The sequence below is a fragment of the Trifolium pratense genome, linkage group LG1, assembly GCF_020283565.1.
Source record: "Trifolium pratense cultivar HEN17-A07 linkage group LG1, ARS_RC_1.1, whole genome shotgun sequence".
NCBI lineage: Eukaryota > Viridiplantae > Streptophyta > Magnoliopsida > Fabales > Fabaceae > Trifolium > Trifolium pratense.
Window position 1 is genome coordinate 33,504,917 of NC_060059.1, and position 25,083 is coordinate 33,529,999.

A 25,083-nucleotide genomic window follows, 5' to 3' on the forward strand; every position below is an offset into this window, starting at 1 on the left:
AAAAAAAAAAAAAAAAAAAATTTATTGATTCATTTAAAATTTTCCAAATATACAAAACTTTCATAATATATAAAGTATTATGAAATCTTGATTGTAAAAAGTCTTTTGAAAAAAATCTCTCAAAATCCAATCAAATTATGTATTAAAAATCTTGATTGTAAAAAAGTCTTGTAAAAAAAATCTTTAAAATCTAACAAAATCAATATAGTCCAACAAAATCTCATAAAATCATCAAGATTTTTTTTTGCCAAAATCTCGTATTAGTTGTCCTTATTTATTGTTGTCCTTATTTATATGTTGTTTTGCCAAACCTAAATCTCAAATATACGTTGTTTTTCCAGACCAAAATTTCAGAGAGGAAAGATGGAAATTTTAAAGGTTTATTTGGTCGTTACTATGCCTTTTTTATTTTTGTCTCTTGTCGTGGCTGATTTGAAATTTGGAATGCTGCCAAAAGGGCCTGTTCCGCCTTCAGGACCTAGTAGAGGCTCTTCTAATTCTCCACCTCCACCACATCATTCCGCAAATTTGAATTTTGGAATGCTGCCAAAAGGGCCAGTTCCGCCATCGGGACCTAGCGGAGGAATTTCTGCCTCTCCACCTCCACTACATCATCCAAAAAATTTATATTTTGGAATGCTGCCAAAAGGGCCAGTTCCGCCATCAAGACCTAGCGGAGGAATTTCTGCCTCTCCACCTCCACTACATCATCCAACAAACTTGAATTTTAGAATGCTGCCAAAAGGGTCAGTTCCGCCATCAGGACCTAGCGGAGGAATTTCTGCCTCTCCACCTCCACTACATCATCCAACAAATTTATATTTTGGAATGCTGCCAAAAGGCCCTGTTCCACCATCAGCACCGAGCAAAGGCTCTTCTGATTCTCCTGCTCCACCAAGTCGTGTTTAACAATTTTAAATTTTAGAATATATTACCAAATGGTGTAACAATTTCTTCATCTTATTTTGTATTTGGTACTTTAAATTATTAACCTTTGCCTCCTCAGATTTGTGATAGATATAACCAAGGGTTTATTTACTTATTCATTTTGCCTCCTCATTATTTACCAAATTGTGATGTTTTCTTTTTGTTTTAATAACTAAGTCCTTTTTTCTTTACGAAACATAAAAAGGGTTAAAGTCTACAAAAAGTGAAGGATAATTAGCGAAAGGAGTGACAGATGTATTCAATCACAATCAGTTAATAATCTTTAAATCCCTTGCACTAATTAGAATTCCGGTAATCTTTTTGCCCTAATCAACAAACATAATGAAAATAATGATGACTTATATATATATATATTTTTTTTTAATCAAGATCAAATAAATATTACTACCTTATATTATTCAGAAATAAAATTATTAAAGATCTCTTCTTCTTTTTTTTAAATAAAATTATAAATGATCTCTAATTAAAGATTCAATAACGAAAACAATATTGTTTTTTGAAACAAACGTGTTGCCTAAGGAAAAATGGAATAGCTCAGACACATACATATATACATAGCTGGTAGAAAAATAAATACGGGTAAAAAAAATTAACAATCATTTTCTTCCTTTTTTATTTTATTCCTTCCATATCCATGACACGTTGAAATACCTATAAATAAGCCTACTTTGTGACTGAGGACAAGTTTGGTGAGAATCATATTGTTTTTTGGAAAAAGAGGAAGGAAGGGATAGTATAGGTGAGGTAAGTTTTATTGTCACATTTTTTCCTTACTTGTCGTTGTTGATGCTAGATTAGGTTATGTTTTTTTATATGAATGATGCTTGACTAATTGACTAGGTTTATGTTTGTGTAACATTATTTTAGGAATTAGGATCTTGTACGATTATTGACAGTATATAGCTACATATTTTTTTATTGTTCCATCTATTTAAAAGCTGAAAATTTTTAGACATATATTTTACTATAGACAATCTAATTATCATCAAACGGTCGGAACATCATGACCGCATGCAATTAGTTAGTCACGGGATCTACGTCCATTGTTTTACCCCATAGCTTTTTGCTGATAATTGTCTTAAAGTTTATCAAACATATCATATAAGGAAAAAACATATAAATTAAATAGTTTATATCCCCATGTTTAAGTAAACAAACAAAAAAGTTCAAAAAGTCTACTATATTACAATTTTTGCTTAATTTGGGCTTCTTTTTTTTTGTTATTATAGAAGAAAAGAAGTCATGTCAAGTAACGGTGCCGTTTGCCCACGGGCTTTGAGGGGGCTTGCTTCTTGCTTTACCATCAGTGCTGCTACTTTGATGATTACTGCACATCAAAGTAAATATATCAATGGTTCTTTTCTCACTGTGGAATTTAATGATTTGGCAGCATATTGGTAAGTAATCACACAAAAAATTTTAGATTCTTTTATTATTATGTTCAAATTCAAAGTCATAGGGTATGTGAATTATATCAATATTAAAATTTACTATTTTTTTAAAGATATTTTAGATGATTTTTTAGAGTTGGCAACTAAGCTAAAAAATAAATTTTTTTTTTTGAAGTCGTTCAATTGAGATGAAATCCAGCCTAATAAGAAAAAACTCATATGTTTCATTGCCGGCTTGAAGATTAATCCCATAACCGACTCAAATGAACTAAGCTGTGAGAATATTTTGGGGGTCCGGTCTACTAGATTTCATATATAATTTTTGTTCTTTTGAATGTGTTTGATCCCTTAAAAAATAATGGACTTAACAGATATGAGGTTAAAGGACTGGTCCAAAACTGAAATTTTTGTTCCGAGTAAATCATGGGACAACTTCCTGAATTGTATAAAATACCAAAATGCAGTACCTACATTTTTCCGATCAAACAGACACTTTAGCTCTTAAAATGTCTCACATTTATTTTTTCCTATATTTGCTGCAGGTGCTTTATATTTGCAAATTTTGTTGTTTCTGCTTATAGCCTTTTGCTCATTTGTCTTCCAAGTAAAAGTCAATTGTGGAGATTTGCAGTTGCTTTGGATTTCGTACTACTCTATATATCCCTCACTCTGTCTCTAGCTAGCACTTAACTTCATAATCTCCCATTTTTCTAATTGTTTGATGTTTTGTTATTGACTAGATTTTGACAGTGATTTTGATAGCAAGTTGCTCATCAGCATTAACAATTGGTATGATGGAAAGTGAAGGAAACCCTCATGCATTTTGGTTGCCAATATGTCACATTTTTCCCTTTTATTGCTTCATAGTCTTCTTAGCTATTGGACTTAGCTTTTTTGGCTCATTCATTTTCATGATAGTGCAATTGATTTGCATCCAAGAAGCATTTAATATCATTCTCCTAGAATAATACCATTAAGTTGGGGTATTACATTTCATAAATTTCTTGTTTTTCTTTTTAATATACTAGATCATAGACCCGTGTGTGTGACACGCTTATAATGGTATTGAGTAGGAGATGTTTTTTCAGGAGTATGACGAGTCGTGCAAAACTTTGAGTAGGAGATGTTTTTTTAGGAGTTGACATGTCAGATACTAAATGTATATACTTATCTCATTTAGAATTCGAACTTTAATTTGTCATGTTGTGGCGTTCCTTTCCTAGCATGACTTTTTTTCTTCTTAGATAGTAAATTGATTAATTGGTGGGTCTAAACCTTTTATTTTTCTTTGTAAAGTTTTTTTTCCTGACAAATTTATCTTCATAAAGATTGAACAATCTAGAAATTTGATTAGTTTATTATAATGCTCAGAACATATCTACTTGACTAAATGTTACACCTTCTGGTCTTTTATATAAAAGAAAATTTACTTTTGAATAAACACATCATATTAATTTGAATATCAAATTCATGAAGAGGCACCTTTTTGAGTGGTTTATTTGTTTCAATTATTTTGGAAATCTCTCAAATGCTACACTAAAATTCTGCATTTATGAAAGATTAGTGTTCATGTTTGTTTTAGAATGATTCAAACCCTATGAATTCCATCCACTGCCACTACTAAATTAATGGCCTTTCACTTGGATTATATAAGTCACAATTGAAGCAAGGTACTTAATTACAACTTTGAAGCATATGAATAGGATCACAAAGGCACATTGCCAAATTTTACAAACAAGAGCTTTTTAGCCCCCAAATCTATACATTATGCATTGTGTATATCTCTTTTTTTCTTCTTCTTTCATTTGATAAAGTATCAAATTACTTAAGAGAGTAATCCGAAGTTGTCGATGAAATAGCAGGGTTGTATCAACCTAGTCATCCACATTATCAATATTCCGAATTTCAAAATGTTAATCAAGTCGGTCCCTCTATCTAAATATGTTATCAAATGCATCCTTGACGTCATTCACTTAGTTTCAAATTCATCACCGATATTACCAACTTAACGTCATTAGAGGGACGAATTTGACTAAAATTTAGCAATTTTAGAGATCATTTTAAAATATCGATAATGTGAGGGACCAGATTGATACAACCCTACGATTTCATTAACCAGTTCGAGTATTAATCTACTCACAGGTTTAAAACATCTCAGCTTCAGATTTTTCCACAGTATGCAATTGAAAAAGTACACTTATGATACATGAAAACTCTCTTTCATCCATTGTGTTTGTAATTGCATTCCAGCTTCAGTAAAAGCATTCCATGCAGACTGGTATAGCCTTTGATCCAATCTTTGTCCTTCAATTTTCATGTCTTGTAAAAGTTTCACCAATTCATCAACCATACCGACTTTCGAATACACACCGACCATTGTACCTGCCATAGCTTTATCAATCCCACCCTTATTGATTCTATACTCATTATAAAGTTTAATACATTTATCAAACTCTTTTGCTTTACAATAAGCACCAATGATGCTAGTGTAAGTAATCTTATCAGGTTCAACTTTTCTTCTCTTCATTTCTTTCCACAATTTCTCAATCTGCTTCAAATCCTTCTCTTTTCCATGCATGTTAATCAAGGAATTGTAAATCCATACATTTGGTTTGCACCCTTTTTCTTTCATCTTAGCAACCAACTTCATTGCATTTTTCAACCTGTTAGTTTTTCCATACATCACAATCATGCTTGAATAAGCCACAACACATTTATCCAACCCCTTTTGCATCATCTCGGCGAAAACTTTTTCCGCTTTGATGTGTTGTCCGAGACGGCAATAGGCATTTATTATCGAAGCGTACGTGACTTGACCAGGTTCATACCCTTTCAAAATCAACTTCTCGTAAACGTTAACCGAAGACGAAAACCCTCTTCTTTTGCTAAAACCATTGATAATAGCACATAAAACGCAATCTGAAACCTTGACATCGGCATCCTTCATCGCCTCAGCAACTTCCAAAGTCTTCTCCAATAAACCTTCCTCAACATACATTATCACTAGCTTTAAATACACATCGGGATCCCTAATCGTCGTTTTGCTTTTAGCTTCGGTTACAAGTTGCTCAACAACTTTTACCTCGCACAATCTCGCAAAAGAACATATCAATGTCGAGTAAATAGAGTACTCAGAAACCCCTTTCTTTTCCATCTCTCTAAAGTACTCTAATGCTTCAAAAGCCCTTCTAGATTTCCCTAATGATTCGCATAAAACACGATAAATTTGACCTAAATATCTTTTAGAATCACTTAATTTCCTACTTTCAAACTCACTAAACAATTCAACAACTTTCTCACAGTTATCAAGTCTCAAATAAGCTTCCATAACATGTAAATAGCATCTTGAATCCATAACAACACTACTTGATTTCATTTTTTCATAAACCGAAACACTTTTCCTAAACATATGAAGCTTATTATAACTTCCAAAAGCAGAACCAAAAGCCACAACACCAATTTCACTATTAGAACTAAAAGCATCAACAAGTGTCTCAGCAATCTTGAATTTTCTATTCTTAATACAAAAACTAATCAACCTATAACAAGTAGCAAAATCAGGGAAAACATGATAAACCTTAAAATCTTCAGAAACTTGCAACATAAATTCCCATTTCTTGAATCTCAACAAGTACCTTATCACATAATTTAAAGTTGATTTCTTTGGTCTAAACTCTGGTCTTTCTTTGAGTCTTTGATAGTAATCAAAAGCAAGTTCATCTTTTTTTGAATCCTCAAACAACCCACATAAAAAATCATTCAAATTCTGACCATTTTCTGGCTTAGAATATTTTTCAGAATCAGTAAAGTTAACATCTAAATGATGAATCAAGGGGGTGTTGGAAGAAGGTTCTTCTAAAATGGGGGTATGAGAAGAAGCTGAAAAATTTGCATGAAAAAACTTTGGATTGGAATTTGAAATTGAACTAAAAGATGGGAAATGACACATAGGTATGATGAATGCATGCAAGTTTAATGTTGTTCTTGTGTAACATCTAGTGTTTGTTAGAGACCAATCTGAAGAACATGATGAAATGGCCATAATAACAAGTTTTTTTTTTTTTTTTTTGGAAATTTTTGGAAGAGAAGAAAAATGCTGTTGAATGGAAAAGTGTGGTTGAGACATAATTATTGTTCTATCCGAACTAAGGATATCAGAACTATGTGGAGTGAATTTAGCCACTAGAAAATTGACATGTGGAGTGGAAAATCATAGACCTTTTATTTTTGGCTTATATATGTTAGCCACGTTAATCTGTAGTTAGTAGCCACGTACCTCAATTTTTATAATATGATGATTTTTATTTCAGGTCAAATTACATATGAATTTTTTGCTTGTTTAATAAAATTATAAAAATTCAATATTATATATATTTATCTTTTTGGATTTACATTATTGTTATATATTATTATATAGGAATTTGGATGGATTTAATAAAATTACAAATGAGTTTTCTCGGGATACGACATTAGGATTGGGTAAAAGATCATTGAATCCACCTTGAAAATACTAAATGAGAGTCTCTTGTTCACAAGTAGAGATTTGAAAAATATCTTATAATTGTTTTTGTAATCTTTGTGTAACCAAGCTCAATGGATTAGTGGAACGAAGATCTGATGTCAAAGACGTAGATCACCTTTGGGCTAAACTAAATAAATAAATATGGTGTGTTGTTCTTATTTATGTTGTTTATTGTTTGTGATTAATATTATTTTACTTGATTATTGGTTGCTTCTGATTTTACAATTATAATATTGTTTTAGTGAAACTTTTATAATTGAAAGGGAAGATCCACTAATAATGGTAAATCAAATTTCACAACAAATATTAAACACGGATGAGATCCACAAATACTTCACATTTATAATATGATTAACAAATATTTTACATACTAGAACTAAGTAGAATGCAAGTTTTCTTGGACTATAATCCAATAATAATCTTTATAAGTCCCTGCAAGTCATCCTAATCTTTATAAGCCCAAGTCATAAAAAATATCATACGGAGTAATTTTTATAAGTTGACTTTCCAACTAATTATTTTATGAACAATTACATTGACTACATTAAATAGGTTTAGTTGTTGTTTGGCGCTAGCAAGATTCATGTTGCAATTATGTCAGACGGAGGAAGGAAAACATAAGTGGTATGATAGAAATAACAGTTAATTGCTTGCTCTCATCAACTTCTGTTTATATATGTATAATGATAATTCATACCTTCCATTCAGCCAATAAGTCAAACCAAATAGTCAATTACTAACTGGCTGGTATTTCATACTAAAATTTGTTGAAGATGAAATCATTGTTTCATATCATCTCAAACATGTCTTCATCAAGCTAGAGCCTGACACAACCTTGTATAAGGTTTAAGGTTTTCCATGCATCACTTTCTCAAATCCCTGCAAAATCTTAACAAGGTATGCCTTCTTTGTTTACTTTACATGTTTGGTATCACATGAATTTACCAAAATCAAGGTGAGGTATAGCTTTTGCAAAATCACAGTGGCTTACCATGATTTCAACAAACTCATCATGATACCAAACAACAATCAGGTAATTTTCTAATTAAAAACAAAAGGCAATTTGTTTCGATAGTGAAAGTATCAAGTTTTGATTACAATTTAAATCTTTGAATGGTTTGTAGTTTGGGGTACTTCTGTTTCCATGTTTTGTTTTTGTGCCCTAATTTTTTTTACTCTTATTTGCATGCACATCTTGTGCCAATTATAAGTTTGTGTTTAATACTTCTCTTTTGCCTGTTTCCAAAAAGTTACTACTGAGTTTCAATTGCTTCTGTTGTTTTTCTTTTGGTTGTACCAAGAGGAAAATTTAATGTCTAGGAAACCTTGGTTAAGCTAGGCCATTATCGATTACTTAAGGATGCTTAATTTGAAAGATCAAACAATAAAAAGAGACATAAATCACATAATATGCTGAAGAAAGAAAATTCATCACTAAAGAAATGAAGAATAAATTTACCACCATGTAACACACTGTTTATACATCACTATCCCATTTTCTCAAGTATGGTTGCTCATTACATTTAATTGCTCAAACAACAGAACCAACCATAGTCAAAGCAAATATCAGTAATAACACAGCTCAAGCTGCTCAACACGTTTGAGAATGCACGAAATGTCACATTTTGAAATCTACACAAGCCCGATACAAGTTTTTGTCACTCCTAACACAGAAAATACTAGCTTTTCTGCTCTATAAAAATTACCATTGGACTGTGAGAATCAGGTCAGGAAATAATCAACTGCTGATGACTCCTTTTTCCAGATATGTTCAATCTTTTCAGCGAATGGGGTGATATTGTGTGATACCACGCTTAGGTGGAAGCTTCCTCAAAATGAATAGGACCAAAGAAGAAGGTAATATTTCAACAAACTGCAACAAAAATGTGAAAAGGGTAAGAGGAATTGTAGAAGAGAGTGACAAAGACAAAGCCATACAAACAGAACGCTGGTTTTATCATGGTAAGCTATGCCAGTAAGCTGGCTTTATCATGCCAGTAAACCATTTCTACAAGAATTGCGAAAAGCGCAATTATTGATTTCTTACAATAGCAATCCAATACCTTCCAAATGAAAATCAGAATATCTATCACAATTGATTATTTTTTTTTCCTGATAAACAAAATTTCCATCTGTGATTGAAAATGTTATGAAGATCCTCACCATGAATTGGTGGATTTTGAAACATATCAGATTTAAACACTGAAGCCACTATCAGTTGAGTTTAAGCAGGCAGGCAAAGGTTAACAAAATTTGGTTCAGAAAATTTTAGACATGAATGACAGGGATTTCATCACTTAGCAGCTATAATCTAAAAGCAAAGATAGCCATATAAAGCGCACATAACAAACCTTGATTTTATGTTTTGGGTCGAACTCAGTCCATCAAAACCGGCTTGTAAGGGGAGGGATGCCTCCCACCTTATATGAACACATTTTCATGTTTTATCCAATGCAGGACTCTCAAGACACACCCCTCACACCAATAATTGGACATTTGGAGTGTGACTAGTCTTGCCCAATAGTGGTTGACCCAATGAATCTTGGGTAAGCTCTAATATCATCTTAAACTGGGTTAGGCCTAACTCAGCCCAACAAAACTGGCTTGTAAGATGAGAGGTGTCATTATTTCTATACTATTTTCAGACCAAATCTCTTTTCAATTCAGTGGGTAGCCCGAATGGATAGGCTCATATACTATCTTAGGTTTCTATATTGGTTCTAACTCACTCTTACGAAACCAACTTTTAAGATGAGAGACGCCTTATAAACACATTTTCAGGTCATATTTCATCCAAGGTGGACTTGCCAAGACGACCCAAATAAATGATAATGAGAATAGCACAATAACTAGAAACAGTAAGGGAAAAAATAGCCTTTTAGGTTTAGCACAGTGGTATCTCAGTTAGTTACAAAGGGGGATATCATGTTACGGGTGGTGGTTTCCATGAACCCACACTCATTTTCCCAATATCCCAACTAGATCCAAAAGGGGTACCAATATAACCATAAAAAACAAAACAGCAAGTGTTTGGCAGTAAATGAGCAACAATTGAGAAACCAAAAAAAAACCTTACCAGGTAATATATGAAGTTTAGAATAGGATGGTCCATGACATTAAGGTCCGCATTTTTATCAAATGCATTAAAGCACATCTGACAACAAAATACAATCAGACTCAATTTGAAAACCAACCAATAGGGATCACTGAGATTTCAAAATAGAAGGGGATGAAGGGGCTCACCATAATGCATCTGATAAGGAAACATAAAAAACATATGGTTGTCACATAGCCAACCTAAAAAGAAACAACACTTATTGTTAGAATTATATTTACAAAATCTTAAGATTATCTACAAAATATCCATATAAAATTCCAATATTCAAAGTCTCTATTCTCTCATTAACCTTTCCTCTCCCTCCTCCTTTATCTCTACATAATTCCTATAATTTAAACATGACAGCAAAATACCACCATCTTCTATGATATTGTCTTGCCACAATTCTGTGGTGTGATAAGAAATATAGCCCAAATCATGCCTGCTAGAAGCAGAAAATTACATTACTGTCACTGGAGCGTGTACAAATGCGGGTGTCTCAACTCTCAATAACAAAGATCACACAACCTCTAATTCCCAAAACATGACATTTGGAGCATGTACAAATATGAGTGGTCCAATAACAGATTTAAGATAAGCTTGATACCATCTTAGAATCTTTGCATGGTCCAACTATATCTCAAGCTAACTTAAGGGGCTAGAATTCTTCAAGCCTTAAAAGGACTAATTTGGCCATATACCTAGTGGATGTGTGATTTTGCCAGTTTCCTTAAAGGGGGTAAGGTTATTGATACACTTAATTACCTATTCCAACACCCCACTAACAGCTCTGAATTATAATTTTACAAAGAACTCTTGCCCAAATAATTATTTTATTAGAGATTAATATTTGGAAGGGAAGCTTTCATATAATGGTTGGAATTCCTACTGTGAAACTAGAAGATCACAAGTTTGAGTTGTGGATTCAACCTCTTACAAATAGCAGGTATAAGGATGAATACAATCAAAGCACAAGGGGTTTTACCCTTAGGTTGCCTTTTATGTCAATATTTTGGTGACTGAGTGAAGAATTTTGGTGTAAAAAAAAAGAGTAATTACGATTACTGGGATTGTGAAAAGATAAATGCTAATATAATTCAGACTACATATGTTAGATAAGGGTAATTTAGGAAATTAAAATTATGAGTTGTTTGCATGTAGTGTGTACAGGTTATTGGGACTGCATATACTTAGAGTTTGTAGTTGTATTATATTAGTAGGAATCGGCTTGTTTTAGTAATACTTCAATCGGCCTCTGTCAGATAGCTTACCTCCTGCAGCTTCTTACGTCGCCCTTTGGATTCAACAGGAAAGCGTTGCAGCATCAAGAATAGCCTACAAAAGTGGACACAACCAGATAGGGAAATCAGTGGTACTTCAAAAGTGGGTACAGAATATTTGCATACAGAAATAACATTCAACATTTAACTTAATTGAACTTTAAAGGAACTTGATTTAGTCTATCTGACTTAAAAAAAGAATCACAAGAGAAGATAATAGAAAGAGAAGAATAAGTTACAGTTAACAAAAAAAGAATAATAAAATTGTGTCAAAAAGAAAGCGAAATAGTAAGTTGCAGACAATCAAGCCTTTAAAAAATCATGAGAAGAACACTGGAGGAGTCATAAGACAAACAAATAGACACCAATGCCAGTACTATCCCTAAGGCCCTAACAAATAAACTTCCAAGACTTACATGAGCCTATGCGATAATGGTATCTTCTAACCTAGGTGCAATAAATTTCATTCCAAATTACATCAAAAGAAGTTGAAAGTCAAATAATAAATACCTTCCACCATAAAGAAGAAAGCCAAGGGCAGCAAACAAAGAAACCCCTATTGCAACACGTATACCATATTAATTAGCAAAAACTCATAAAATTCATGATAAATTGAAAGAAGTAAAGGACAAACAAAATTTCAAACAGACAAACCTGCAAAGAACATCTTAGACAGAATGACTAGTACACTGACTGGTTTCCACCATAATACCAACCACAAAATGATCTGACATACATAAACAAAACAATATGGGTCATTCAACAAACTCAAAACTCATGAACATGAAAGGTAAGCCATTCAACACTTTCAATAAATATTGAAATCAGAACTAATAACACAAAAGATAGACTATTTTTTCCTCTTATAGCCAAATGTTAGTAGTTATGATAGGCGAAAGATAAAATTATTGAATATTAAAGGTCAACAGTTAGGGATCAGTTTGAGTCTTGAGGACATAACTGATAAGGAAAGTAGCAGCACAGATTTGATATCTTTAGTAAATACCATTCAATCTGCACATTAGGCAAAGCCACCACCAATAACAGGAATGGACAACAAACATACTAGTGTGCACCAATAAACAGATGTGCTGAAAGTATGAAACAGCATCCATCGGTCAAATGAAAATTGGATCTTGTCATTTGACACCTGTTGGCAAAAAAACAATTCGTTGATTCTTTACAACAAAGATAAAACAAAAATCCTACCGAGGGTTTCACTTTCTCCTAATTTGGGACGGGATAGATACTACGCCAAAGGTGCTTGCTCACCCCGACATCAAATATGAATCTCCTATGTCGTTTTCCACAATCCTCAAATGACCTGCCTCCACCAAGGAGAGAAAACCCAGCAATTACGAATCCTATAATGTGACAGGACTTGTTGAAATTCAACAAACCAAAATAGTGGTGGAAGAACCCAAGTATATAGAAACACGAATGTAAGCCTAGAAGTCACTCAAAACAGGTGATGAGTCTTTAATAACAGGCCAATAAAAAAAATGCCTCGTGCAACAAAGCTTCTGCTATGGCGGGGTCAAAGGAAGAGCCGAACCCACCTGGAATTATTATAAAAAGTCTTACCTAGTACTTGCAAAGCAATTTAAAGCTAACTCAGCAACTTGAACTTGATCTTCTAACCACAGATCAGCAAACTCGATTGCCGCATGAAGAACCCCTTCTCATTGACAGCTCAATGAGCTGAAAATTTTGGCTACTTTTAAAATGAGCTATGCTTGACATTAGAAATCAATGAGATCAGAGAAAGAAAGGGAAAGAAAAAGTGAAGTCAGGGAGAAAGAGAGACTGCGCGATGATGAGCTGAAACTGAATCAATTGGATCTAACCAGCGCATGCACACATAGGGTTTGTTTGGGAGTTTGGAGGGGACGGAAGGGTTTGGAAGAATTAGGAGTTAGTGCAAGGAATGAAAGGTTTTGCGAGGGGAGGGGGGTTTGGGGGTGTTTGTTTTACTTCATAAAACTAAACCCCCCTAATTTCGGGGAACTAAAAAACTGTATTATGAGGATTTTAGGTGAGGTTGGGGGGTTTTGGATGAATTCTCTGAATTCAATTCATGTTATAATACTCTCAATATTAAAAATGTAGATTAATCATAAGCGTTCATTTATCATTCTCTACAAAAACACTCTTAAAAAATGTGATACATTTCTCTATTTTTTTTCTTCCACCCAAAACCCTCCCCTTCCCTGCAAACTCATGACGACTTTCCAGCTTGCACAAACTCTCTCAAGCTATTCCCAATCCTTATTCAAGATCCATTACTAAATGATGCCTAATCTTCTAAGAACAAATGCAAACTAAAGACAAAATGTGATGCTATTTGGAACGCATCAAAACACATGGAGAGAGATAAAGAAAGATCTGGAGAACAACATCTGAACTGAATGAACCAACTAAGTTTTAATAGTCCCTTGACAAATAACAGATTCTGACTCTTCTAACGGACAAGCACTAACTGTCAACAGAAGACAGTGGCCGTATCAAGAGTACAGTCAAGATGATGGTAGTTAAAATCAAGAGTCAGAACGTAGAATCGTGTGATCATGGATTCGTGGTAGGTCTCGCCTTGTACGTGCATGTGAAGAATCATAATTTGGTGGGAGCAGCTGGGATCGCCACGCAGAACCGTAGAACCAGTTGAATCGTGCACGCTGGCTGATTCTGTTTGAGTCTTCACATAACAGTTGTTTGGGGGTGGGGTCTTCAACCCAATTTCTTGAAAACAAAGATTAGCATTAAATAAACCCAAAAAATCATGTTTTAAGCACATGAATGGGTACGGTGCGAAGGTTAGTTTCTAAGTCATTAAGCCTACTCATTTGTGGAAACCATCCACATACCCTACTCCCCCTCTTACGTCTGAACTGCTCTGTTTTGCGTTCTGTTTTTGTCTTCTGTCACCGCTGCTACGTGTAGCCTTCCAATCATGCATGCGCAACTCTTTCCATCTCAAATAACAAATTCTGATTCTTCTAATTGACTGAAAGTAACTTTCATCAGAAGACAGTGACTTTATGAAGAGTTAGTCAAGACTGTTGCAGTCTAATATACTGTTATACACCACCTTCGAACTGAATGTGGCGGAGCATCAGAAAGTGGTCACGCACATAGTGTCTGGGTTAAAAAAACCTGCTGTAGACAGTACCTTAGTTTGAAAAACAGTACATTGACATTGAGCTGGAATGCGGATCACTCGGAGAGATCCATTAAGATCTCTCTTTCTCTAAGTACAACTTCTAGTCATGTGATTTTTTTGGGAATTAAGTATTGTGTGACAAGGATTATATTGTTATATTATCGTAGTAATAGATGCTAGGGTACAGGTGCTAACTCGAACATTTAACTCTTATGTAGGGCCTGTATCCATAGAATTTCGCTGTTGTATTGGCCTCACTGCAAGATACAGCTGTAGAGAGTTAGGCCAAGCTCTCAACTTGAAGATCTACATAGAGCACAGACAGGATAACAATGAAGGTATATCAGTAGGAGTAACTTAGTCAAACGGAAGGAGGTGATCAATAAAGCTATGACGTCACCGAAGAGAGTGATAACATACAAGGTAAAGGATCTAAATCCAGAACATAGCTTGTTAGAAAAGGCTTGTATAACTATTATCTCAGAAACATATAAAAACTACACTATTTCTTTTTGTCTCTACAATCATAGTTTTTTGTAATGAACAATATAATATTGGATATCTAGCCAAATTTAACTTCTGACAAACCTTTGTACACAACATGTAATCTTCAGGTGGTTTTTTACTCTGTTTAGTGCCAAAATTTAATCTAAGGGATTCTATCATACATCACAAGCTAATTATGATCTGATCTTGTTTTTATAATAAACAAATAGAGGGTGCAATATAGAATTTCACATCACCATCCAGTTTTGCACATAGAACAGCACTTTCACTAGGATCCGATCATTAGTTACTATGTCAAAATAAAAAAGAATAGAAGGATAAAAGCATGAAATTGTTGTCATTGTGTTATTTAAAGTTAGGTTAATTTACATTTGATAGAAAAAATGTTATCGATTGTGGATGGCTGACCATGGTGGAAAGCCGAAAAATCCGTTATTTCCGCCATTGCGCTGCCATATCAATCCAGTCACAATAAACACTGTTATATGCAAATTGTATAAACGCTCCAAAACTTTCACTTGACATTTGATTATATTACAGTGGCTTAAGGATCTTCTTATCACTATTGTACCTAACATTTTACTAGACATGCAAAACTCAATCAAATTATATTGTCAAGATGTTTGTTTGTAGTGATACATGTATCAATTCTAATTTCAACATATATTAAACAAATATGAAACAAGCTGCGTGCAACAACCATGATCTATAAAAAATAGTGAACTAGAAACAATAACTAGAATTGTCACCTGAACAACATAAACCACAATATTAATCGTATAGAAGCTTGGTTTCAGTCCATCAGTGGATACAGCACGTGCCTGCAAATACATTTAAAACCAAGGCAATAATCAACCCATCAAAACCAAACAACAAACACACTAATATGAATGAAAAAAACCACAAAAAGGAAACAAACGATAGAGTAAATGCACCAAAGCAAAACTAACCTGGTAATAAATCTCAGCCCAGAACAAGACCAGAAGTGCATATGTTGTAAAGAAAGCAAGACTCGGCACATCAAGTAAGATATGTTGGACAATCTACACACATAAACACAAGTAGTGCAAAATTGTGAATGATATGTGTATGACCGACCATATTACACCGCCGAATGTATATGAATTAAATTAAATAAATCTTACTAAACATCAGATCATGTTAGACAATAATTCAAATTAAATGCTAAAACAGTGCTCTATACCTCTGGCTGTAACCTCTGTACACTTCGAAAGAAAACGAAAACTAAACATCGAACTGCAAAACCGAAAATTTTACATATCAATCAGAATAATTTATATTGATCAACAATTTTTAAACAAATAATACTGATTTAAATAGATAAATTTAAGAAGAAGCTTAATACAAACCTGCATTCACCAAAAAATTGAGAAAGTGAAAGACTTTCTGCGTAGTCCAACCATATTCTGGAACTCTCAATTGTATTCGAACTAGTTGAATCTAAAATCATCATAATAAAAACAAAATTAAAATCATAAACCCTAAATTGAACAAAAAATTGAGTTACGAACGGATAGGGAAGATTGAATTGGATAGGAAGGTACCAAAGCTATGGCGGAAACGACGCCGTAGAGGACGGCGAGAGTGTAGAAGATACGGTTCTGCCACGTCGGAGATTCATCGATGTCACGCCACCAAGTGGAAGGATCAGTAAGTTGAATAGCTGCCACCGCGATACCCACCGCGCCTGCCGACGAAGCCGGCACGACGTTGTTGGTCATTGTGGATCAATGAACGGAGTTTGAAGTACACGCGCTGGTGGTTTTAATAGTATATTCTTAACGTGAAAATTTGTAGTTGCTTGCTTGCTATAGGCTAAGGTTGGAACAATGAATGTATGTGCACGTGTGTGTATCAATGGATACATATATATATATATATATATATATATATATATATATATATATATATATATATATATATATATATATATATATATATATATATATATATATAGGGGTTTAAGGTGAAAGTGAAAACAAAATAAAAATGCAATATTTAATATTAAGGATAAGTTCTAAAAATAAGATATATTTATTAAAGATTAATGGATATACTCTACCCCCTTAAAAAAAAAATAGATATACTCAGTGTAAAATAATTTCACACATAAAGAAAATATTTATTTTTTAGATTCATTAAAAAATTGATATATTTAGACAATAATTTTTTTGAAGAAACCAAAATGAGATATATTAACATAAACAGCCTCCCCAGCACAAGGTGTACCGAGAAAGACTATATCAATTTACAAAGAGTCAATAAGATACAATCATAAACAAATCATACAAGACCCGAATACAACAATGGATTAGACCACCAGCTATGGTAGTTTGAAGTTAACGTGATACTCGTTGTCTTCAACCACCGAAATGAGAAAAACTTGATCTTATCCAACAAAAGATGAGGTGTGCCTGTTGAGCCTTTGAACAAACGATGATTTCTCTCTGTCCATATCACCCAAACACACGTGAGCCAAATAAGCTGCAAAAAAGATCGACGCGCTCGAGATCCACATGCTGAGGCTGTAAACTGGACAAAATGATCACGCAAAGTAGTGAAATCCACCAAAGGAATGTCAATCCACTCGCGAACTAAGTCCCAAAGAGATCCAGCAATACTACATGAGAGAAATAAATGATGGGCCAGTTCGGCCGCTCCACATCCAAAAGCACACGTGCCAGCTGTAGAAGACAAAACTCCCCGAGTGACCAGGTTTACTCTCGTAGGCAACCTGTCACGCAATAAACGCCACGCAAAAATGGAAACCTTCAAAGGAACCTGGGGGTGCCATATAAGGTTTTCCGCATCATCCAAAGTAACAGAGGCATGAGAAGTCAAAAGCTGATAAGCTCCCCCGACAGTGTAGCCTATGTCAGGGTCTGGGCGCCACTGCCACCTATCAATGGTATGATCCTGCAAAAAAATGTCAAGAAGTAAAGACTGACACTCCCCCAACATCTCCTCCTCCCACGCCCTCAATCGCCTCCGCCACTCCCACGCCTCCCCATTTGCCCCCCAACCTAGACAAAACATCTCTGCCACTGTACGCGATTTGGTCTCCGCCAACTCAAACAGTCGCCCAAACCGCTCCTGCAACGAAAAACCATCCAGCTAGGGATCGGTCCAGAAAAAAGTATAGTCTACATACATTAATTCTTTAATGAATCGAAAAAATAATATTTTTTTATAAGGATCAGAGGGAGTATTCATTAGAAATTTTGTTACGTCATGTCATCATGTAATTAAAATGGGTGGAATAGGATGATTTGTGGGATAAACTCTTGCGATTAAATGATAGTGTAAATATATTTTATACAGTTGGTGTATATCATTTTTTTCGTTTAATATTAAGGATAAGTTCTATGTAAGTCATTATGTTTGTATAATGGTGAGAGATTATAATAGTATCCAAGAGGTCTAAGTTAAAAATCTCTAATGTAATAAAAAAATGTTATGTTGTTACCAAAAAAAAAAATGCTACGTAGTAGCAGTAGTTCATCATGAATAAGTTTTAAAAAATTTAACAATTTTCAATAATACTCTTTAAAAATAAAAAATCACAACTTTCTGTGTCTCTATTTGTTAAAATAATAAGAGGGTGAGACATACTACTCTACTCCTTCATAATATGATAATATCATCAACCAATAAGAACAAATTAATAATAAATTTGCATATGATATCCACAACTGAATTGCAACAAATTTTTATTTCACATCACGAGGATACGACTATAGGTGTTGTATACAAGTGGTGCTATATAAAGCACTTCTCTTTCCTAATTACATATTAAAAAATTAAATAAAATTAACAAATATTCTCAATTAGTTATTCCTGAGGCTGAGTACTTTACTCCAAAGTACTCTGCAAATCCTGTGATGAACAACTTATACATGTACTAGTATTTGAAACAAATAAGTAAAGAATTACATTATTGTTTATTATTGAAGGTTTATTAGACTTTTATTTTCCATTAATCACAATTCACATACAAATTAAATTTCAGGAGCTAATCTTTGATGTCTTGATTTTGGATCTTCAAAACATCATGTATGTATGATTTGCCATGATTTTCAGGTGAAAGATATCCTTTGTAGAAATCAGCTACACCAATTGTTTTGAACAATGGTGGTGTTTGTGGAGTTAAAAGAGATGATACTGGACCTATATTTTTACACCATTCTGGACCATAAAATGTTGCAATGGATAGTCTCTCTTTTGTTGAGTTTACTATTGCTCGGTGTGTAGTGCTCTTGTATATACCATTTGTTATTACCTGTCATAAAAGTCACACTTGATTATATTTGCAAGACTATGATATAATATTTTGTCTAACGTGCACAAGTAAAATAGTCTAATATATGCATAAATGTATTTTTTTACCATTAGATTAATAAGTTATATCGAGTATGTTTAGAATTACGGCGGGTTGCCATAATTACAGTGATTCACCGTGATTTTTCAAAAGTCACAGTGTAACTTATGTAAATTACAATGGATTACCGTGAATCTGATACATCCTCCATAATACCAAACATAGACATCATATTTGTTTTGATCTGATGTAAAATTTATTGATCAAATATCGTGTGAAAGACTTATTTTACTTATGCATCATAGAATTAGACAAACATGTCCTCCAAGGATAGCTCAGTTTGTAGTTATCAGTGTACATTATTGAATGCGATGGGGTTAGAACTTCGAATTCTCAATTTCTCCACACTTATAATACGTAGGTTACTGGACCCCAAAAAAAGAATTTGACAAAAATAACCAGACATATACAAAAGATTTAATTATAGTTTTGAACCCCTTATTTTAAAACTTCCCATTTTTGTCCTTCCCATAGATTTTTCGCAAAATTTGAATTGTATTTTACACATTCGAGTTCTAAAATTCGAAAAAGATATTTTTGAAAATTTAGGGGGCGTGCAAGAATATTGGGGGTAGAAAAAGAAATTCACAAAATGAAGGTATGATTATGACTAGGCCCAAATCGGCCTATGTGTTTATAAATTTAAACCCCACATAAAAAATCCAAATATGCATTGTACAAAAAATATAAAGACGACTTCTTTTTAAGCTCCATGTTTCTTTTTCACCTTTTGAATTTTCAATTTTGTCCTTAAAAAAAATTCGGAATGCAGAAATAAAAAAAAAAATTAGTTCAAATTCAGGAAAAATTCGGGAAACAGAAATTTTTTTTCAAGGCAAAAAAAATTCGGTAAACAGAAATCGAAATTTTTTTCAAGGGCAAAATTGGAAATCCAAGGGGTGAAAAAAAAACACGTTGGTGGGAGGAGAAATTTTCAAATATAAATCAATTACCTCCATAACATCTCCAAGACTAACGATAAAAGCATTTGGGAGTGGCTTAACACTAATCCATGTTCCATCTTTTTTAATTTGGAGTCCTTCAACTTCATTGTTTTGGAAAAGAATGGTGAGGGCAGATGCATCAGTATGAGCCTTAAGACCAAGAACATTTTCTGGTTGAGGACATGGAGAATAGTAGTTTATCCTAATTGATTGTCCTCCTTCTCCTAATGACTCTTTAATATCATTTGATTCTATGCCAAGAGCTTTCCCTATAAGATCCAAAATGTTGTTTGCAAGTTCTCTATTCTTTGTACAATAGGTCTCTAAGTTTTCCCTGTAGTAACCAACATTAACTTATTATCGTCAGTGTAAGAAAAATATTATTGACAACGAGTTGAATAACATTTGACGATGTGACATTGTTTTTTAGACCAAACATTCCGATTTGGATTAAGAGCAGTTACTACTTCGTCCAGTCGCCTACACTCGTCTCGTAACTTCGTGCAGTCACCTACACTCATCTCATAAGGACCGTTTGATCTTAATCGGACGGTTCCTATTTAAAATCAGTTTTTGATTTTTTTAATATTAAATTTTTATCATCAAATTAGGAAATGTAAGTTCATTTTCGATCGTACGACTATAAAGTTGTTGATTGCATGCAGTCATCGATTTGTGACTGCATAGAACCTAAATCCCAAACATCCTGTTGACCTATTATTACAACTGTGTTTCTTCAGTTTTATCAATCAAATGAAAATTCATTTCGAAGGTCAGTTGTGGCATCACACAGTTGTGGAGATCGAATTGTGATCTTCCCTACTAAGTCTAATGTCAATCACCATTGAATCAACTAACGATTGGTAAACCAAAGTCGTGTTTTAGTTCAAACTGAGATCAAAATTACATTTCAACCAGTATTAAAATAACAAATAACTTATGCATGACATGTCACATCCGGTCATTAAAAATCGCCACATCAGCCTGCTATGTCAGCTTCTGTTAAGGACACTTAACTGTAGGGACTAATTTTAGTGACGGAAAATTTTAGAGGGACCATTATTGGAGGAAAATTTTTAAAGGGACTAAAAGTGAAAGTTAAAATATTTATAGGGACAAAAAACATATTAAACCCTTTATTAAAACATAGAAAAATACTTCACCAAAAAAAAAAAAAAAATAGGAAAATAAAATAGAAGAGCACCTGAATGGCAGTGGTAAATTAGGGAATAAATGAGGCTTCCTTAAGTGGGCAGGAAGTGTGAAAATGTAGAACAAATCTACCCAATCTGATGGTTCATCTTCATACACATCAATCATTTTACCAAACCCTTCCATATCTCCTGGTTTCTGCCAAAGCTTACTCTTCTCTTCCATTGAAAGGTTGAAGAGCTCTTTAGCACCTATCTTCATATCTTCCATCAATGCCATGCTAAGTCCATGATTAATTAGCTGTTATATACATAACCAACAATTGCTATATAGTTACATTTAAACATTTAATACTCAAAGCACAAAGTGTGTCAAGAATAAACACGAAATATACATAACAAAATCTTTGACTTTCTTCATCAAGTCAGTTTATACATAACAAAATTTTAGCATCGTATCTCCTATTAGTAGACAGTGAAATTTGTGTCCCTTAAATTAGGACTCATTTCCATGCAGTCATATTTTCTGTGCAGTCGAGCCATTTATAGCCATTCGATCAAGATCGGACGGTCATGATTTAAAATTGTATTTGTTGATTGTATTTGTTTAAACCGTCCACCCGTGATCGGACGGCTGTAAAACAACTGCACGGAAAAGTCGACTGCACCTAATCCAATTCTATCAAATTAGTTGATCCTTAACTGACTTTTCAATTTTCATTATTTATTTTGGTCCTTGTTATTATTGTTATAGTCCCTTCCAAATTTATTTATAATAAAAAGTGTACAATATTTGATTTTAGTCCCTCCAATATAAGTGAGATAAATGACTAAAATAAATTTAGTAAGATAAAAAAATTTGCACAAATACTATATAGGGACCAACTCCTATATAATTTTTTTTTACATGCATAAGATTGAATATATCACCACCCTTAATTTTTTTTTTTTTTAATATGATATCAATATAACCAACAATTTATCAAACAAAGGGGGAATTTAGATTAAATTAATCTAACCTGGAAGAAACCCCATTCTTTGCATGCAATGTCCAGCTTCTCTAATTCAGGACCCTTCACTTCTTCAGACAACAATTTGCTAAGGTCAATTATAGGAAGCTGTTGCAAAGAATCTTTGCTAGATAAAATTGGATGGTCAATATCCCTATGAATATATCTCTCTGGAACACTTTTTAGTCCTTCTTTTGCTATTAATTCTTTCAATGAAGGAAAAGAAATAGGCATGGCAATGGGTACCCGCGGGTACGGTTTTTACCTTCCCCGTTCCCCATACCCGAATCATTGATAAATACCCGTTCCCCGCCCATTACCCGACGGGGATGAAAAATTGAACCCAATCCCCGTCCCAAATGGGTTCGGGTATACCCAAATGGGTTCGGGTATCCCCGAACCTTACCCTGCCCTGCTGAACCTTACTCGAACCCAAAATTTTCCCGAACACTAACATACATACAATACAAAAAATTTCAAATAATAAAGTACAAACCAAAATTTCAATGCATTAAACATACAAATGAAATGATATTCCAAAATATCAAACCAAAATTATCAAAACCATAAAATAGTACCGGTACAAACCAATATTCCAAAATACCGTCAAAACAACCACATAACCAAGAATGTTCTACATCATTGTTCACTGAAATTGCTAAAAAAACAAATAACTAAGAACCATTGTTCATTAAAAATCCTAACTCAAGTAGATAAATTATATGATCTGTGACATTATAAATAAAAAAATAGGGGTAATATAGTAATTTTATATAAACGGACGGGTTCGGGGACGGGTTCGGGGTAGGTACCAATATCTCCGTTACCCGCCCCATCCCCATGTTTTGAAATCGGGGAAAACCCAAACCCGAACCCAAACCCAGTCAAATCGGTTTTTCCCCGTCAAACTCGGGGTGGGTTCGGGCGGGTACCCGCGGGTACGGGTTCTGTTGCCATGCCTAAAAAGAAATAGTGGATCCTAATTCCTCTGCTATTTTTATTTCCATAGCTCAAAAAATCTCAAGGTACATATCATATGTTATGGATTTTCTCTTCTATATAGACTCTTGAGAATAATGTGAACAAAAAATGTATATGGTTGACATTCATCAAATAAATCATCTGAGACAGGTTGTTTATTGTTTATTTATTTATTGTTGCAATTTTTTTTTTTATTTTTGAATGAAGGATTGATGGTTGAGGCTTGAGGCTTCCATTGACAATGGATTAAAAATAATTTAAGTCAATAATGTGTACCCAGCAATTAAGGTTTGGATAAATTAAAAAATAAATTTATTAATTCCTTCTGCACATGGCTTAGCTTAGGTAGGGTGACTACATTAATTTTTGAAATTAATACACCAAAGATGTGATAGCATATATTTCCATCAGAAATATATACTACACAAAAACAGCCCATTGAAATATAATAGAGAATTACGATGAAATTTTACGAGTAGACGATTATTTTGATGTCTAAGTGTCACACTCATTATTATAATAATAATAATACTTAAATTGTCAAAAAAAAAAATTTAAAATTTAAAATTTTATTTTATTTAGTCCAAATGATACCTGATGTTATTTTTTTTTTATCACAAAACCATATTTTTTTTATGACGTATACAGTTGGCGACCTACTGAACTCTAACGTGGCTGTTGTAGATTAGATGGCCGCCACTTATATAAGGACCAAAACGATAGTAAAAGCTAGACATTTTGAATATAAAAAATGTTACATAAACACAATTTTCTAATAAAAATACAACAAAGTTATAGTTTTTATTTTTTTTACAATATTTTTTTTTGCATGTTTTGATATCTGTGTTGTGAGTGAAGAATATACGATGTCGTATTTTTGTTTCACATTCTTGTGTTCATATAATCTCTGTCTCATTCACACAAACAAGTTCACTTACCTACAAGTTTCTCCAAGTGACCTAGCAAAACTCGTTATTGAACTTCATGAAGCTGCAACAGTTGTTTGATTAAAGTTTAAGTTTCTTTGAAGCAATTGTTAGATTGTCCGTTGGATTCATTGTGTTGGAGTGAAAAAACATCACTCCATTGTGTTAATATATCACTGTCAACAACCCCATCTTGATATCAATATGTTTTTCGTTAGATTTTGGCGCTTAAAAAAGTCGTCATTTATCGATTTGTTAAGTTGTGTTGTTGGCCTCTCTACTGTATTTTTCAAATCTAATCTAATACAAATTAAATCAATCTTAGTTAATCCTAATTTAAATTTAAATTAGAAAAATCTTATTTAATTCAACATTAAGCAATAAAATTTCATCCAAAATTTCAAGATTAATTTTATCAAGATGAACGTCAATTATTGTTTCCCTCGAGCAAAACAGATAGACAGACAAGTCGGTGTTTGCTTGAACCTATTTTGTAATATTGAATTTTGGTGTAACTATTTTCTTTCAATTTTATCTTTCATTTAAATTTTTTATTTATAATTTTATCCTCCCTTACATAATCAAATAATTAGAAGTTTCATTAAGCTTAGATAAACTTCTAATACCAAGGCTTCAACCGTTCAACGATTGGTTTGCAAACTTTTTTCACGAGTGAGACAAGCTTTCTCCTTGTTATGTCTCCCCCTCTAACTAATTTTTCTTTTTTTTTATAAGCTCTAACTAACTAAAATTCCTAATCCACATCA

The 25,083-nt window shown here is 33.4% G+C and overlaps 5 protein-coding genes across 5 annotated transcripts; 2 read left to right on the plus strand and 3 right to left on the minus strand.

The window, feature by feature from the left end:
- Nucleotides 1–396: 396 nt before the first annotated feature.
- Nucleotides 397–909, plus strand: LOC123892797 (proline-rich protein HaeIII subfamily 1-like). The gene has a single exon (XM_045942669.1). It carries the CDS (start codon nucleotides 397–399, stop codon nucleotides 907–909), a length of 513 nt encoding a protein of 170 aa, XP_045798625.1.
- A 1,199-nt stretch (nucleotides 910–2,108) lies between these two features.
- LOC123902671 (CASP-like protein 1C1) lies at nucleotides 2,109–3,467 on the plus strand. Its single transcript, XM_045952453.1, has 3 exons — nucleotides 2,109–2,345; nucleotides 2,882–2,984; nucleotides 3,080–3,467. Exons 1-3 carry the CDS (start codon nucleotides 2,191–2,193, stop codon nucleotides 3,305–3,307), a joined length of 486 nt encoding a protein of 161 aa, XP_045808409.1. The 5' UTR covers nucleotides 2,109–2,190; the 3' UTR covers nucleotides 3,308–3,467.
- A 474-nt stretch (nucleotides 3,468–3,941) lies between these two features.
- LOC123884674 (pentatricopeptide repeat-containing protein At5g13770, chloroplastic) lies at nucleotides 3,942–6,481 on the minus strand. The gene has a single exon (XM_045933828.1). The coding sequence runs from the start codon at nucleotides 6,463–6,465 to the stop codon at nucleotides 4,537–4,539; it is 1,929 nt and encodes a 642-aa protein (XP_045789784.1). The 5' UTR covers nucleotides 6,466–6,481; the 3' UTR covers nucleotides 3,942–4,536.
- Nucleotides 6,482–8,272: 1,791 nt separating this feature from the next.
- On the minus strand, nucleotides 8,273–16,786 carry LOC123917739 (protein TOM THREE HOMOLOG 1-like). The gene is made up of 11 exons (XM_045969564.1): nucleotides 16,471–16,786; nucleotides 16,276–16,366; nucleotides 16,110–16,162; nucleotides 15,856–15,948; nucleotides 15,655–15,726; nucleotides 11,893–11,965; nucleotides 11,749–11,794; nucleotides 11,230–11,293; nucleotides 10,105–10,158; nucleotides 9,938–10,015; nucleotides 8,273–8,734 (listed from the first exon to the last, which is right to left on the minus strand). The coding sequence occupies exons 1-11, from the start codon at nucleotides 16,645–16,647 to the stop codon at nucleotides 8,642–8,644; spliced, it is 894 nt and encodes a 297-aa protein (XP_045825520.1). The 5' UTR covers nucleotides 16,648–16,786; the 3' UTR covers nucleotides 8,273–8,641.
- Nucleotides 16,787–18,621: 1,835 nt separating this feature from the next.
- Nucleotides 18,622–22,643, minus strand: LOC123892807 (codeine O-demethylase-like). Its single transcript, XM_045942679.1, has 4 exons — nucleotides 22,419–22,643; nucleotides 21,453–21,700; nucleotides 20,258–20,582; nucleotides 18,622–19,205 (listed from the first exon to the last, which is right to left on the minus strand). Exons 1-4 carry the CDS (start codon nucleotides 22,641–22,643, stop codon nucleotides 18,939–18,941), a joined length of 1,065 nt encoding a protein of 354 aa, XP_045798635.1. The 3' UTR covers nucleotides 18,622–18,938.
- Between the last annotated feature and the right edge of the window lie 2,440 nt (nucleotides 22,644–25,083).

Coding starts and splice junctions, on each gene's coding strand:
- LOC123884674 (XM_045933828.1), bottom strand. CDS start 6,465: ATGTCTCAACCACACTTTTCCATTCAACAGCATTTTTCTTCTCTTCCA.
- LOC123902671 (XM_045952453.1), top strand. CDS start 2,191: ATGTCAAGTAACGGTGCCGTTTGCCCACGGGCTTTGAGGGGGCTTGCT. Junction 2,346..2,881: donor AATGATTTGGCAGCATATTG/GTAAGTAATCAC, acceptor TATTTGCTGCAG/GTGCTTTATATTTGCAAATT. Junction 2,985..3,079: donor TTGCAGTTGCTTTGGATTTC/GTACTACTCTAT, acceptor GTTATTGACTAG/ATTTTGACAGTGATTTTGAT.
- LOC123917739 (XM_045969564.1), bottom strand. CDS start 16,647: ATGACCAACAACGTCGTGCCGGCTTCGTCGGCAGGCGCGGTGGGTATC. Junction 15,949..16,109: donor TACAGAGGTTACAGCCAGAG/GTATAGAGCACT, acceptor TTATGTGTGTAG/ATTGTCCAACATATCTTACT. Junction 11,966..15,654: donor TTGTGGTTTATGTTGTTCAG/GTGACAATTCTA, acceptor TATGTATGTCAG/ATCATTTTGTGGTTGGTATT.
- LOC123892807 (XM_045942679.1), bottom strand. CDS start 22,643: ATGCCTATTTCTTTTCCTTCATTGAAAGAATTAATAGCAAAAGAAGGA. Junction 21,701..22,418: donor AAGAATGGGGTTTCTTCCAG/GTTAGATTAATT, acceptor TGTATATAACAG/CTAATTAATCATGGACTTAG. Junction 19,206..20,257: donor GTCTTGGAGATGTTATGGAG/GTAATTGATTTA, acceptor CTTTTATGACAG/GTAATAACAAATGGTATATA.
- LOC123892797 (XM_045942669.1), top strand. CDS start 397: ATGCCTTTTTTATTTTTGTCTCTTGTCGTGGCTGATTTGAAATTTGGA.